General features: G+C 50.7%; 1 protein-coding gene across 1 annotated transcript in view; it reads left to right on the top strand.

Moving 5' to 3' along the window:
* Positions 1–16,781, top strand: part of Myo18b (myosin XVIIIB) — a 216,633-nt gene that overhangs the window by 100,465 nt on the left and 99,387 nt on the right. The window contains 4 exon segments of the mRNA XM_037198646.1: positions 3,197–3,320; positions 4,246–4,446; positions 6,738–6,848; positions 9,290–9,394. Coding sequence (XP_037054541.1) covers positions 3,197–3,320; positions 4,246–4,446; positions 6,738–6,848; positions 9,290–9,394 — 541 coding nt within the window.

Genomic DNA, 16,781 nt, shown 5'->3' with positions numbered 1-16,781 from the left:
TCTTTCTAGCCGTGGGTGTTTGAGCTGGGCATTCAATGCCTCTGGGCCCCAGATGCCCATCTGTCGATTGGCGTGAGGTCTCTCGTTTGTGCAGAGATCTCTATGACATGCTCTTTCCTGTGCAAATGCTGGCGTAGTTAGGCAATAGAGGAGCCAGGGCTGGTACCAAGACCCACACCCTCCAGCAGCTGCGGCTCTCCATCCTTGAGTGGCCGTGTCTGGTCTGGGACTCTCTCCTGGTGAGGGTAAAGGGGTTCAGGAGGGCCTGCCCCCACAGTAGTGAGTCCCTAGGCTGCGAGTGGATGGAATGCTGCCTCTGTGAGGACAGGCATGACGAAATGTTGACTTGTGTTCCCAGACGAGCTGGCTTTGGCTTTGCTGAGCAGCGTGGTTTCCACGAGGCTGCAGGCAGGGTCACATACTGTGGTACTGTGGATTCTGAACTCTCTGCTTGCTCTCCATCTCCTCTTCCTCATATTCTCCCACCCCCCTCCCTTGGAAATTGCTCAGTAGACCAGGCTGGCCTCGAACTCAGAGACCCACCTCTGGAATGCTGGGACTAAAGTGTGAGCCACCACACCCAGCTCCACGCTTGCCGCCTGCTTGCGATTATCTGGAGCTCCCTGGGGTGGCATCTTCATCCAAAAATGACCTTCTGCACAGCTTCAACACACTCCCCAAAGGAAGGCTGGCCTCTCCTCACCGATCCTTTGTGCTCTTCTCTTTTCCATGCCCACCTGGGCACACGGGCAAGCCCTCACTCTAGCACAGGGAAAACGGCTCCACTTCCCATCAACCACTTGCTACCTGACCTTGTCCAATGACAGGCACCTCTCTGAGCCACAGAATTACTGGTATCTTCGAGGCCTCTGAGACAGCCACAGGCCACTGGAGAACGGCCCTGACAGGCTGCAGCTATAAGCTGAGCGCCAAACACACCCGCAGCTCCGGGTTTTTCCTAGTTGCCAGCTTCTTGGTCCTCTTCCGGGATTTCTGCTCCTCCTGAGGATGTCGTCTCTCTGACAGAGAGACACTGGTTTGGGGCACTTGGCTTATGGATTCCCTCACCTCGGGGACTTGCATGATGTGCCCTGGAAAGGGCCTCATCCCTCATCTTGGCCTTTCTGCTTCTCTCTGAACTAGCCTGCCTGTGGGGTCCACTATCAGCTTTGTCTTAGAAGTGGGTTTTGATGCTAAAGTGCTGCTAACATAGATGGGGCATGCGGGTAGATGAGCACTTTATAGGGAGCCCACAGGCTGGCTGAAATCTCGGTTCAGTGAGCATTTTGACCGAACACCTCTAGTGATAGAAAGTTCCAGAAGCCAGAGGCATTCCTGTGTGCCTCTCCAGGGTTGTCTCAACCTCAGGCCCAGCTGCCTCCATCATTCACAGCTCCATCCCCATCTTGGCTCCTGCGTTCAAGTGGTCCAGAATGGTTCCATCTGGTGCTGGAGCCCTGTTGCCATGGATACCCCCATGCACGGGTCATAAAGCTTCATTCCACGAGCTGATGGAGCTCTGGGAGTGAGCCGTGTGTCAGGTTACTGACCCTGTACTGCCGGAGATTGGGGTCTGAGCAGGCCCGTGCTGTGTGGAGTGAAGTGTGTGTGTGTGTGTGTGTGTGTGTGTGTGTGTGTGTGTGTGTGTTCTAGAAGTTGGGGTCTATCGGAGCCTTTCTTTGGCATCAGGTGTCTGGTTAAGACAAGAACTCCTCCGGAACACTGGTCACTCTGTCCTCTGCTGTCTTGCCTCACCTGCCCCAGGGCATGGACAGGTAGATTGGCTGGGGAAGCTGGGCCCAAGCTCACTTCCACCACTGTGGGATTTGGGGTTCAACCACCACACCTCTTCAAACTTCTGTTCCTTCTTCACCTGGCTGCCCCTCATCCTTCTGAAGCCCCCCACGACCCACCTGCCATGTTATCTTAAAGACGGCAGAGAGCCCAGCCCAAGGCCCAGGACATTGGAACCACCTGATCACCACCATCCCCTAGATTCAGGGGCAGCAGACAGAGCCTCCGGAATGATGTCACTGACAGCCAATCAGAAAGCTTCTGGGCTGTTCCAGCAGGAGGGCTTTCTAAAGAGAGCTCTGATTGGCTTTCTTGGGAGCCTGGGGCTATGAATGACATCTGGAGTGAGGATCTTATACCGGGAGTCCTTGTCACTAAACGGCCACAGTCCAGGATTGTTGGAACAGCGGGACTTCCTGTGTGTGGCTCAGTCACCCCCGTGGCCTGGCAAAGCTCTCTGGAGGGGGGCTCACCGCTGCTGATGAGGTGGAAAGCCGGGACCAATGAGCCAGTGTGAAGGGCCAGGAAGGCAGCCCCGTGGTGGTCACCTCTGAGGAGGGAAGGAGGCCCTTCCTTCCTCTCCTGACCTGCAGACCACCTCCTGTTTGCTGCTGCTAGGGCACCCCTCAGGGACAGGAGGCTTGTGAGGGCCTGGCACACCATCTGCAGCCGGTGCTGGCCCCTGTGTCATGGAACAGATACTAGAGCCATGGGCGGCTACACTGGTCAGGGACGTTCACGTGCAAACCCAGCCTGGAGAGGGAAGGGGTGTCCAACGGGGTGGGTTAGCTTCTCTCTCTCTCTCTCTCTCTCTCTCTCTCTCTCTCTCTCTCTCTCTCTCTCTCTCCCTCTCTCTTCTCTCTCTCTCTCTCTCTCTCTCTCTCTCTCTCTCTCTCTCTTTCCTATCTCTCCTTTCCCTCTCTCTTTCTCCTTCCTCTCTCCTATCTCTCTCCCCCTCTCTCTCTCCCTCCTCTCTCCTGTATCTCTCTCTCTCTCCCTCTCTTCCTCCTCTCTCCTATATCTCTCTCTCCCTCTCTCCCTCTCTCTCCGCTGTTTCTCCTCCTCTGTCTCCCCTCTCACCCTCTTCTTTCTAATATCCATCTTCTTTATTATAAACATGTATTATTTAATTTACTCTATATTTAAATATACTTTAAATTTTTTGTCTCTCTGTTTTTATCAGTATTTGGATGGAAATCCTCTAGAAACCCGAAACTCCCTCCATGATGTTCCAGGTTCCCCCCCACCCTCCACCCCAACAACAACCGCACACAAGAAAACCCCATTCATTCCCCACTTCTCATCGCACGCTTCTCAGCACACTCACAACTCTGTTCATACCTGACCCTGCCTCAGTTTCCCCTACCACAGTTCCCTGATGTATCCATTCTGCCTTGAGCAGGTTTGACTTGCAGTTGGCCCAGGCACTGGGGGAGTTGATGTTCGAGAAGACCCTCAGGGAGAAAGTGAACCAGGAGAACAGCGGCGTGCGCTGGGAGCTGGGCCAGCTACAGCAGCAGCTGGAGGTAAACAGGGTGGGGACAACCCACGACTGTCCGGACTCTCTAGAATCCCCAGCATGCACCTGCTGCAGCGGACAGTGGAAGAGAGCCCCTGAGTGGGTGCCATGGTCCACCAGACAGCTGGCACCACTGTTGTCAGCGTGTCCTCATGATGCCCACAAAGGTTATCAGAAGATAATCCCCCACAGCACTGTGCTCCAGCCATAGGCACAGGGTCCCAGGTGCTACCTGGGAGGTCCCAGGGACTCAGCAGAAAATAAAATGGAGTCAGTTACGACCTGGTCCAGGAGCCACGACTGGCCCCAAGCAGTCTCTTATACAGAGGGAGTTTGTGATATCAGCTGCTCCTTATCCTTCAGCTGCTCCTTATCCTTCAGCTGCTCCTTATCCTTCAGTGGCTCCTTTTGACCCCTCAGATGACCCGTGCACTCTCCAGCCAGCTGTGCATCCTCTTCATGAGAGACCCTGCAGACTTTGCCCTGGGACCCAGCTTCCTTATTGGATGGGTCACTTCTGGGCCCTCTGCCTCCTTGAGGGTTAACACGGTGCCTGGCTTTCTTTTTCAACAAAACAAACACTTTCCTTACATGCAGTGAGGTCCAGCTGCAGGAAAGTCCCTCTCTCTCCATCCACTGGTGTCCTTTGGAGCCTTCTCAAAGCACAGCTGGTGTCCCCAGGGACACTGTGAGGGACCAAGAGTGGAGGAGGGCAAAGTGGGGACCCAAGTGATAGTACAAGCTTGTCGTCTCAGCACCGGGGAAACTGAGGCAGGAGGATCCTGAGGTTGAGATCAGCCTGTGCTGCATGGGGAGACCCTGTCTAATGGTGCTGAGCCTGGGATACAGCTAGGCTTGTATGCAGAGGGTGGAGTCCTCCCGAGAGAGGACTGTGGCCATGTGACTCCATCCCTCGGCCCCTTTCCTTGTAGCAAAAGGAGCAGGAAGCCTCGAAGCTGAAACAGGAGGTGGAAAAGTTACAGGGCCAGAAGCAGGAGCTGCTGGGCTGCGCCTCTGTCGGGGAACAAGGTGTGGCCAGCCTGAAAGAGAGGGTCTGGGAGCTGGAGTCGAATGCCCTTGAGCAAGAGAAGGTTCACAGCCAGCAGGAAAACACCATTAAGCAGCTGGAGCAGGTAAAGAGACCCTCCCTGTGGGGGGTGGGGGATGCTCTGTCCTGGGCTGGGTCCTCCCACAGAATGTCCTCAGGAAAACAACCGGTTTCTAGGTACACGCCCAGGCATGGTGCTTGAGGCAGTTAGGAGACAGATGTGTAGCAACAGAAAAAAAATCTAAATACAGTGATGGGAGCCAGAAAAGCACACATTAAAGTAGATGCTAAGGACTGGTGTGGTGGCTAACACTTGTCCCCACGCTCTCAGAGACTGAGACAGAAGGACCACTGTGAATAACTCCAAGCCAGCCTGGGCTACATAGAGAGTTAGAGGACATTGTGGGATATAATACCAGACCCTGTTCCTACTCCCACCCCCCAATAATCCACCACGCAAAAAATGGACACCGAGGAGAGATGGGGACAGGGATACACAAGACCCACATCCTTATTCAGTAGTGTCAGCCCTAGAATTCCTGGGGTGCAGAGAGATACCGGGAGTGCGGGAACATGTGTTGTTCTGTCCCTGGGGTAAGAGCCACCCGGTTTTTCAAGGGGAGGGAGGTTCCAGTGCTTAGCTCTAAATTTCTCTTGGAGGGTTGTTGTAATGGACAATTCTGTTTAAACCCTGCCCACTGTGGGAACATGAGGGCCTGGAGCAGATGGACTCTATGCATTCCCACTGAAGCCAGGGTGCCATCCATTGTGTCTTGCTCAGCCTCACGGGTGGGAGACACAGGTGCGAGAAAGTGAAGGGTCAGGGTCCGGAGGGCCTCGGAGGCTCATGAGTGACCAGCGAGCTTTCTGTAGCTGGTCACGTTATTAAACACCTCCTCTGCATCAGACAGCTCTCAGATGGAGGAGCAAATCTAGAATCTGGTGCTCTCGGCCTCCCCAAGGCTCAGAGTCCTGCTGGGATCAAATACACCTTGAGCATGTTGATCCAGTCTTGGGAAGGGTGGAGGGAGACAGTCTCACTGGAGGAAGTGAAAGCTGAAAGCTCAGTCAGGATCTGACTGAACAAGGGTTCCAGGCAAGGTAGACTGCTCTTGCAAAATCCCAGAGGCCACAGAGTCATGTGACACCCAAGGAGTAGCAACTCAGAAGAGCTCCTGAGTCATCTCATTGTCCACAGAATCTCAGGAAAGCCCTGGGGTTTCTAGATGGTTCCCTTCTTTGACGGGAACCTTTGCCGATCCTCAAGTCCCAGGTCCAATTGGTGAGATCGCAGCAGTCCACACAGGTGGGACTGCTGAGGCTGGCAGAGCACTATGTGACCGCCCCAGGGGGGTGTCTGCAAGCACAAACAAGCCAGCAGGCATTTGTGAAAATCCTGTTATCATTTCTTGAAGATTCTTCTCAGCACCACTGAGGATTACAAGTAGAAACAGGAACTGTGACCTTAAGGGTGGAGATGGCACACCTTCCTGGCTCTCCAACCTGAACATAAATGGGAGGGGAAGAGAGGCCGGATGGATGCTGCAGTAGCCCTGGACCCTTGCACAGCACACATCCCCACAGAGGCCAGGCAGATATTTATTGATCTCAATAAGGCACTTTTCCCTGGGAGTTTTATGTTAACTCATATAAGCTTGACATAAATGGTATTGCGGATGTCAGGAGTGCCCAAGAGGCTAGAAAAAATGAAAAAGAAATATTATATTTCCTCACACCGCCCCTCGGCTGGGATCATCCTCCCGTAACCTCCATCAATGTGTGATGTTGGGGGGAAGGAGCTGCCATCTTGGCTAATTTAATCAGGCTGTGCCAAGGGCTCTGGCCACATTGTCTGTTAGTGCCTTCATGTCCCCAACAGTTTAGGAGTCCAGGTTCGTTCTTCTGTTTCCTGACTGTGTCTCCACATTAGAGACAACAGTTGCAAACCTGTAAAACAGAAGAACTTTAGGTCCCTCGGAGGACATCACAAAGGATTCCGAGGCTGCACCTAAACCCAGTGGGAGAAGGTGATGGACGAGTGTCACCACGGGAAGGGGCAGAGGCAGTGCTGGGTGTTCGGCTGCTTCTTTTGACATTTCAGGGTAGGAGGGAGGTGACTTCACTCTGAGGCACATATTAGAGAGGAAGGCCAAGGGTGGTATGGAGGGCTGTGGACAGGCGTGTCAAGGGGGATGTGAAAGGCTGTGGACAGGGGTGTCAAGGGTGGTGTGGAAGGCTGGGGATGTGGGTGTGAACCTTCATGCTCCATCCTTGCTTGTGTGGAGGGCTGAGGATGGAGGTGCCATGGGGGGTGTGTGTGGAGGGTTGGGGACGCACGTGTGGACCTTCCTGCTCTGTCCTGTCTTGTGGCCCCAGCTTCGCCAGCGGTTTGAGTTGGAGATTGAAAGGATGAAGCAGATGCATCAGAAGGACCGAGAGGACCAGGAGGAAGAGATGGAGGATGTGCGTCAGTCCTGCCAGAAGCGGGTGCGTGAGTTGTGGGTGCCGTGTGCCCTGAGGTCCCACTGGGGAGGATGCTGGGCCCTGGGGCCTGCCAGCACGCTCTTTCCATGACCCACGGAGACCTTCATTCCCTGAGGGATTTCAAGGGTCTGCGGCCCAACGTCATAAAGCACAATCACAGAAGCGTCTAGAATTTCAAGCACAGCACAACCTCTGCCGCATGACAGGCTGTGGGTAGAGAAGCTGTGCCCGTAGGGAGCAGCGTTTGGGATTCTCTAGGGGGCCTGCCCTGTGTCCCTCCATTTGACCTGCATTTTTGCTCATGATCCTCAGCATCCTGCACCTGAGAGCCGGGGTCGCTGCTGTCCCAGTCAGTCTATCATCTCCTTCACCATCCCCAGTGCACACACACGATGGCGGAGACAGCCTTTCCCTGAAGGCAGCTGCCCTGTCTCCACCCACTCGGCACCCATCAGTCCGTGTCAGCCTTCACATTTTAACAGCAGCTGGCCATCAGTGTCCTCTCCTACTCCGTGTCCCTGTTGCTGGACATTTTGCCAGTTTTCATTTCCTTCCTTTAGCAGGGCCTGTGGTTAGGGGAGTTTGAGCGCCATTCCCCTCCTCCTCCCCTCCTTCGTCACACTTGGGACCACAGGGCAACGCTCTTCACACTTGGCCAGGATGTGCTTGATACGGATATTTTATGATGGGGGCGGTATTTTTCTGAGTAACTTTTCACTCTTATCTTTTAGAAGCATGGCAACATGTTTCTTACAGGTCTTTTAAACGTATGTTATTTATTTTGTGTGTGTGTGTGTGTGTGTGTGTGTGTGTGTGTGTGTGTGTGTGTGTAGACATGCATGCCATGGCACATGTGTGGAAGTCACAGGACAACACGTGAGAGCCAGTTTTCTCTCCATGTGGGTCCTGGGGTTGAACTCAGGTGTCAAGGCCTCTACCTGTTGAGCCATCTTGCTGACCCAGACTGACTGACTGCATGTCTATCTCAGCTTTTCATGGACAGATCATTGAGAGCGGATGGAGACTTTTCTCTCCTCGTGACAGACATTGATAATGGCTTCCCTTTGCCTGGCAGCCCTCCTCGGTGTCTCTCTCCACACTGCAGGAAACAGTTAGTGACCCCAGGGGATGCTGTGGGTGTTTGGTGGCAGAAGGGACACCAGCTCCTCTCAGGAGTGCTTGACTGCTGGTCCGTGACATGGACCACAGAGGGTTCCCAGAACAAGTGGAGGATGAAGGGGTTTGGGGTCGCCCCTGTGAGCAAGACTCGTGGAGAGCCGGCCCGCTTCTGCTGGGGTATTCAAGGAAGGGATGCCCTGTGTGTTGGGTCATAGCTGAGAAATCTGAATGAGTTGCAAATTGAATGAGGTGCTGTCAGTCAGATTTCTTAGTTGGGGCTGTTGGAGGAAAACAGTGTGGCCTGGGGCTGCCTTGAGGGTGTTCACTGAGCACTGATCTGGGACCTGGGGGTTGTCTAAGGACAAAATGCTGGCGTGAGAGGGTCTGGGGAAGGCCATCTTCTGGATGGCCACCTCTCATTGTATCCTGATGTGGGAGTCAAGGGGAGAGAAGAAGAAGGGGAAGAGAGGTTGATTTGGATTTTCTGATCCTGTTGGGGGTGCCACACTCATAGCCTCCTCTGACCCCAACCCTACCAAACGGCCCCTTCTAAACCCCATCCCACTAGAGACTGGAGGGAACTCACACAGTCTGTAACACCAGATACTCTCATGTGTAGCTGGGCTGCTGTACTTTTCAGCCTCGTCATGATAGAAAGCCAGGGAGACAGATGTGTCTCTTAGCAGGCTGGCTGCCATGTGCTACACAGCCTTCAGTGTTCAGAGTGATGGGGGCGCGGAGATGGCTCAGTGGGTAGTGTGTGCTGGACCTGCGTGAGGACCTGAGTTCAGATCTCCCCCACCCACTGGACAAAGCTGGGTGTGAGTGGAGCCTCCTTGACTCCAGCTCTGGGAGAAAGACACAAGCCCAGTCAGTCCAGTCAATGGGCAGGCCCAAGATTCAGTGAGAGACCATGTCTCCAAAGTATAATGTGGAGAATGGAATGATAAAAGAAAATACCAAACATCAAATTCTGACCTTCACTGGTGCACACACAGGTCAACATGTACCTGTACACACATGAATAAACACATATACACACATACACAGCATGCTAACACTAGAAAATATTCAAGCAGTGTCCATGACTACATACTTTACAGTGTAGGGCATGGGATCCCCTAATCTGGCCAGCTCTCCCTTTTCTTGCCCAGGTCCCAAGTTTTTAGGTTCCTATGCTTTCTTTCGACTTACCCCTCTCACTCACTAGGCAGCCTTCCTTACAGTATGGCCACAGGCTCCATGTGCCCTCCTCCCAGGACTCTGGCTCGGACTCTGCCCAGGGCTCATTCAAGGGTGCTCACCTCTGTTCCATATGCCCACAGCTCCGTCAGCTGGAGATGCAGTTGGAGCAGGAATATGAGGAAAAGCAGGTGGCCCTCCATGAGAAGCGTGATTTGGAAGGCTTGATTGGAACCCTGTGTGACCAGGTAAGGCACACAGAATGGGGACGTTCGAGGGAATTCGAAACCCACCTCTTGGTTTTATGAGCTGGGCAGGTGCATGAGAAAGCCAGCTGCAGGGCGAGTTTCCTTGTTCATCCCTGTGTCTCCAAAGCACATTTTTCTCCACCCATCTTTCCTGCCCACGCTCACTGGCTCATCAAAAATCTCTGGAGCCGGTGACCAGCCGAGTTCTTAGAACACACAAAGGAGTAAGCAGAGTGGCCTGAGTTGGGATGGGCAGATGAAGCCGTGTGACCTCCAGTGGCTGCCGGGAGTGAGTGGTGGACAGTGCTTGCACTAACAGGGTGGCTATGGATGGCCACCATGCCTACAGCTGACCTTGTAGGGACACGATTTTTCTGGCAAAGTAGCCAGACCAGGAGCCAGGCAGATGTCTCTTCCATCTCTGCTGTCTCTGTCTGTCTGCATTTAAGTGAGCTTGTTAATGGATCTAAGCATGGAGAGCAACAGAGCTCCTCAGGCCTGACCCCGACACTGTCCTGGGGTCCTCGGCATATCTCTGTGGCATTCTGAAAATGATGCTTCTTGTGGCGGGGACAGTCTTACATTGTGGGATGCCGAGCACGCCGGCCACCAGGAGCTGCCTTCAGCACCGGCCCCAGTGTGCCAATCAGAAAAGTCGACAGACCTTTCCGAGTGTCCCTGGACATATCACTCCCCGCCACCTCCCTCCGGAGAGCCACAGCTGTCCACAGCAGCCAGAAGAGCTCAGAGCCCCTCCAGCTGTGCTTAGCGGCAGGGGAGAAGGCTATGTCCCAGCACCCAGCTGCAGTCCATGACCGCTCGTCAGGTCCCTTGCTTCTGTGTTTTGGAACCATGTGTGCTGAGGAAGAATATTTTGGAGGGAACATGAGGTGCAACAGTGGAGCACCAAACAGGGTAGCCAGGACTGTGAGAGGAGGAAAAAAGGGGTGCAGACAAGACCTCCAGGACACCCCTCCCCCCAGTATACCACTTCCTCCAACCAGACCCTGCCTCCTAGGTGCCCATTTAGGAAGGGTCCAGTGATGGAGGCTAGCATCCCCAAGACCACATCTGAATTGTACCAGCAGCAGCAGGGCATGAGCCTTCTGCACCTGAACCTCAAGAACCACTTTGCATCTTAACTATGATGCCAGCATTGTGTTAATGCTTTCATTGTGATCTTTGCCAGACCTACAGAGAAGCAGGCAAACACCACGGGTGGTGTGTGTTCAGTCACGGGATCACATAGACAAGCACACCTCCATGTTGGATGACCACTTGATTAGGGACAAAATGGTTCCCAACCATCTGGAGGCCTCTTGGTGGCCTCTTCCTTAAACTCCCCACCGAAAAAAGCCTGACACTGGTCCCATGTAGGTACATGAGGTCTTTAATATGCTGTCCCTTGTCCCTCCCATGCTGGCTTTGAGCTCAGTCCACAAGGCTTCCTACAACCAGAATCCAACTGCCTTGCTGCTGTTCTGACCTCAGGAAACCTTATTTTCTGTCCACGTGTGCCCTGTGGTCCGCCCCTTCAGAAACAAAAAACACAGCCTGATCCTCACTCATGTCTTACCACACGTGGGAGTTGCGTCGTCTCCAGGGTGTGTGGCTGAGATAAAACAGCTCCTGGAGAGGTACAAATGTAGAATGACTTTCCCCAAACTGTCCCCCACCCCCAAGCCATCCCAGCAGCTTTTGCTGTCCCCTCTGCTGTCTGAGGACCGGCCTTTCCACACCCCGCAGCTGTGGCACAGCCAGAGTGTGTACCGTAATTTCCCAGAGCTGACACTTCGGGTCCCTCGTCCCTGGGGAAGCTGTGCGGTTTCCTCTCCACGACTCATCCGATCATGACGATTGGCTTCCGTGTTTTCTGGGAATCGTTTCACGATCTGTGTATAAATGCTAATCAGTTTCTGATAATACACATTTCAATAGCTCTGCCCTGTGGCTAATCCCTACCTTGTTTATAACGTCCCTCAGTTAATAAAGTCTTTAATGCAGCCACATTAACCACATTTATGGCTCAGGCTTTTCTACTTGAAAGCTGCTTTCCTTAATTTCAGCTCGTAGTCGCCATATGTCTTAAAGCTCTAAGCTTCTTTTTATGTTTATGATTAGGTTCTAATCCACCTTACGTGGGTGTGTGGTATGAAGTCGATACCCATGTTTTTCTGCTGTGGCTAAACTTCATTTCTACCATCCCTTGTGCCATGGGTCTGTACAGGTCCCATTCTCCTCTCTGTCTCTGCACAATCTGGTCCTACTGACTAGCTTTTGATCAACTACAGTGTCCTAGAGAGCTTTAACCATCACTTCCACAGTCTCAGATCCCTTTAGGAAAGAGCCACACCTGAGGGATGACCCAGATCAGGTTGGCCTGTGGGCATGAGTGTGGGGAATTGTCTCGACAGTCAATTGATGCTCAGCCCACTGTGGGTGGCACCATTCCCTAGGCAGGTGGTCTTGGGCCATATGAAAGAAGCTAGCAAAATATGGGCCTGAGTGAGTCAGCAAGCAGTATTTCTCCATGGTTTTGCTCCAAATTCTTAAGTTCCTGACTTCCCTTAATGGTGAACTCTAACCTGGAAGCGTAAGCCATCTATATGCTTCCTCTGCCAAGTTGTTATGGTCATGGTTTTTATCACGTGTAGCAGGAAAGAAACTGGAACATGGGGCATCTTGTTTGTCTTTGAAAATAATCTAGTCTTCTTGAGTCTTCAGGAACCATAAGACGTTGGGGTATAGATGAGTGAAAGAGGGCTAGCCTGGCCTGCATGGGACTTCACGTACTGTACACAGAAAACTCAATAGGAAAAGATTTCAAGAACTGGAGAACACTTGCTGCTTTTGCAGAGGACCAAAATTCTAGTTCCATAACCTACACGGTGACTCATAGCTGTCTACCATTCTACTTCCAGGGTATCCAAAGGCCCCTTCTGGCTTCTGTGGGCACCAAGCATGCACATGATATACAGACATACATGTAGGCAAAGCACCCATGCACATAAAATAACAATAAATAAATAAAATAAGGAAAGGGACTCCACGAGGAAACTTGATTCAGTGGAATGGCTGATTGGCAAGTTAGACTGAAGACAGCTGACAGCCCATATTGAAACATTGTAACACTGTGTCCTTGTCCTCAGCCCCCATCCTGTCTATTTGTTACAGTGTTTCTCTCTTAACCACACAGGTCACACGCCTTTGAATTAGATTCATTTCTAGGAAACTCTGGGTTTCCACTGCTTTATGACCAGTGCTTGTTTCTGTGTTCTGATTTTTATTAACTGGTCCTCTGTGGCCCAGGAGACATTAGCCTCGTATCTAGCAAACTTGCTGGGGCTTTCGTAATATTTCTCCTGTCCATTGTTTTAGATCTTACCATTTGAGAATGAGAACACTTTTGCTCTTGGTTCCCCTCCAACTTACTCACTGGCCTCTGGTCTCGGCTGCATAAGGACATATTAGGAAATGCACTTTTCTTATCCCTCTGTCTTAACAGGAATGCTGCTAGGGTTTAGTCATGTGACGATTTCCAGCGTGTGTGTTATCAGTATCTCTTGTCTGGTTAAATGCATCTTCACCCACTGGGAGTTTTCTAGAACTGACAAAAAACAACTGCTGACTCTCACCACACACTGTTGTTCCGGGAGAGCTCCCTCATACTGGCTTCACCCATGAAGGAATGCAGTGTCTTCTGATCCATCTCCCACATCCATTTACTTAGCCATCTGATTTTTATTTGTGGTTTATTTATTTATTTATGATTATTTTATTTTTATTTGTGATTTATTCTTATGATGATGATGATGATGTGTGTGTGTGTCTGTCTGTCTGTGGTCAGAATGTACATGTAAGTGCAGTGCCCAAGGAAACCAGAAGAGGGCACCAGATACCCCAAAGCTGAATTACAAGTGGTTGTGAGCCACTATGTGGGTTCTGGGAACCGAAGCTGGGTCACCTGGAAGAGCAGTGCACACTCTTAACTGATGCCCCATCTCTCTCCCCCAGTCACCAGATTGTTAGCAGTTGCCCTTTTGGATAGTGACACTCAAGGGATTTTTAAAAACTGAAGTCATGATACTGATTTATAATTTTCTTTCTATGTAGGGTTTATTCAAGATCGAACTAACCTTGTAAAATCAGTGTGCATCTGTTTTCAGGACAGTGATTTTTTTTTAAAGTTTGGATATGTAATTTTTGAAATTTTGCAATAGTTTGTTTTTTAACCCTTTGGGGTATAGAATAAATGCTTGACATGGCATAGGTTCTGTTATTACCATCAAGCATGAAGTCTGACCTCTTCTCTCCTTATCGAGTGATTTTTGCCTTATTTTACTGTACTTGATTCTTCCAGTCAGTCTGTCTTCAGGGTCCCCTTCCTCCCTTTATATCAACCTCTACAATTGTGCATAAGTGTGTGTATGACTAGCTCATGTTACCATTAAACAGATGGCTTGTTTTAACCCAATATTTCAGTCTCAAACTTCTCATAGGAGAATTTAGCTCATTTACATTTATTGGAATGGCTAGTCTATTTGAACTTATTTGTGTTCTCTCATTTTGTGTTTAGTTTTGTTAATTTTGGGTTCCTGTCTTTATTTCATGCCATTTCTGGTTTTTTTTCTTGATAAACTGATGTTTTTATGTTGCCTTTTGTTCAACTGCTAGATCAGAAACTATCAACTGTATTTCTATTCTTTTAGTGGCTAGTCATGAGGACTCAGTTATAGTTTTTCTAATATATCTTTTTTTTTTATATCAATGGTGTTTGCTTCATATAACTGAAAGATGTAATACTCTGAGGAAAGTGAGGTGACTTGTCCAGGGTTGGGTAGTTGGCCAATGGCGTGAGTGAATTTGAAATGAGCTCAGCCTGTCCTGTGCTATTTGGAAGTCTGTCATTTTCATATCTAGTAACAGGCTGTTGCCTACAATTTCTAGTACCAGAGTTTGGCGTGGTGGCACACATCTGTTATTCCAGCACTTGGACAGTGGAAGGAGGAAGATCAAGAGTTCAAGGACAGCCTTGGCTACTTGAGACCATTTTTTCAAAAAGCGAGAAGTTCTAGGTCCCATTAACTAGAGACCCATGCTTGTGGACCATCTTTTTAGACTGTACTTTCTAAATTGGTACTTAATTATAGAGAGGCAGGCTCTCTCTATAATTCTTTTGCTCTGTAACCTTACCCAACACATTTTTCTCTAAGCCTCAGTTTCTCTAGCCATAAAGTGGCCATAATATCTATCCCTAACTGTATTTCGGGATCCTATTTAATAGTGCTCATGAGTTTGTTTCCACAACTGTCCCCAACAACTTGCCTTTATGATAAAGGGGAAACAAGCAGGGTTGAGCGCAGCTTCCACACAGCCTGAGTCACGCAGACTCCTTGGTCAATCATTCACCCCATTTATCCAAATTTGAACCACTGAGTTCTCAGGATGACACTTAGTTCTCACTCACCTAAGGAGGCTCTCTGTCCTCCCTCCTCCCCGTCGTCCTTAAGATGGAAAGGACAGCCTGAACTGAGGTTTTCTTGTGGATTCCATTTGCATCGCTCCCTGGAAAAGGCCGGCAATGCCAACCTTTCAAGGGGCTGCAGTGGCGACAATGCTTGTAGCCGTTCCAACCACGTGGCCGGTGCCATCGCCAGGGGAGGCACTGATGCTGACTTGTTTCTTAGGAAAGCTACGTGCTGTAGCCAGAGGGAGAGCAGACAGAAGAACAAGAAAAGCACAGAACTGTAGCACAATCCTAATTGGTCTTAATAATAAAAACCTGGAGCTAGATATTTGTTAGATCACAAACAAAAATCTCACCACACAGGACCCATGCACATCAGGGTAAAAATCTGACTGTGGAGTAGGAGACTCTGGGCCTCAGGAAACAGTCTCATTAGACACAGTGGAACAGTAGTTAGAGACACCCATGCTAAGCTGAGGTCGTTGGGCTCTGCATTTCCACTTGGCAGCACTGTGGTCCAGGCAGATCACTTGCCTGCTGCATGCCTCCATGTCTCTGTGTTCTGAGAGCCCTGGGCCTTCTCTTACTGTGTGACCTGCCCACACCTCCCAAGGTTTTTATGCCCACCTTGTCAATCATATAGCAGTCCACATGCCAGACCAACCATCCTCTCTGTCTTGGCTCCTGAAGTGCCTTCTATCTGGGGCACTTTCCCTGTACCACTAGCTAGGAGCAGCTGGTTCCAGCTTCCAGTGCCTGGTTCCTCCATATCTCAGTGCAACTTCTTGTAAGAATTAAAGTGTGGAGCTGGAGAGATGGCTCCATGGTTGAGAGCAATGGCTGCCCTTGCAGAGGACCTTGGCTCAATTCCTAGCACAATTATTTTAATCCACAAACGTCTGTAACTCCAGTTCCAGAGGATCTGAAGCCCTCTTCTGGCCTCCACAGGCACCAGGCACGTGCACTGCATACAGACATAGGTGTAGGCAAAATATCCATACAATGAAATATGATGATGGTGTTGGTGATGGTGGTGATGAAGATGATGTAGGTGATGATGATGATGATGGTGGTGGTGACGGTGATAGGTGTCAGGAACAAACACACCTCCCTGGTGATACAACTTCCTAAAATAGCCTCTTTCTTGCCCCGACAGCTGGGTTCACACCCCAACTCTGTGCCTTCCCTGGTAAATCGCCCTTATCCACCTCAGACTCCTCCCTGTACAATGAAGACCATGTGCTCATCACAGGGACTAACGTGGTCCACCCCAAAAAGCATTTAGAATCTTTCCTACTGCCTAGAGTACTTCCCATACGCGTGAGCTGGCATTACATTCATAAAGGCAATAATAATAACAATGTGCATTTTAAGGCATTGTCACACGAGTTAAGTAAGACCGCACGTGACCGAGTGAGGCAGGGTGCCCAGCCTGCAGCGCAGCTCAGCTGATCTCCTGAGCTCCACCCCTCTGGCTGTGTATTTATACCACAGAACAGCGTTTTAAATTAACCACAGTCATCCATCCCAGGGAGGAGGCTGTATTCTAAGAATTCCAAGCTGGCCGTGGAGAAATCGTGACATGGATCTGTGAGTGCACACGCCAGGTCATCACGCAGTCGCTGTAATCCTGTGTTTGTAAATAAAGTACTTGACACGCAGAGTGCCTGGCCTCCCATTATCACACCTGATCCCCCTCTTATCTCAGCACAGAGAACGGGGATTTCTCAAAACCCATGGCAGCAGGCTCCACCAGGGTTCCCGCCACCAGCAAATGGTGTGTTGAGGCTTAGAACCTGAGCCACCTCATTCTTAATCTATATCCCTTCTGGAATAGTCTTGGGTATCCTTAGCATCCCAGGACAGGCATCTGGCAGGCAGGCAGAGATCCCCAACATGCAAAAGCAAGTCCCTATGATA

The sequence above is a fragment of the Peromyscus leucopus genome, chromosome 23 (assembly GCF_004664715.2).
Source record: "Peromyscus leucopus breed LL Stock chromosome 23, UCI_PerLeu_2.1, whole genome shotgun sequence".
NCBI classification, from domain to species: Eukaryota; Metazoa; Chordata; class Mammalia; order Rodentia; family Cricetidae; genus Peromyscus; species Peromyscus leucopus.
This window is presented reverse-complemented; position numbering and strand designations above follow the sequence as displayed.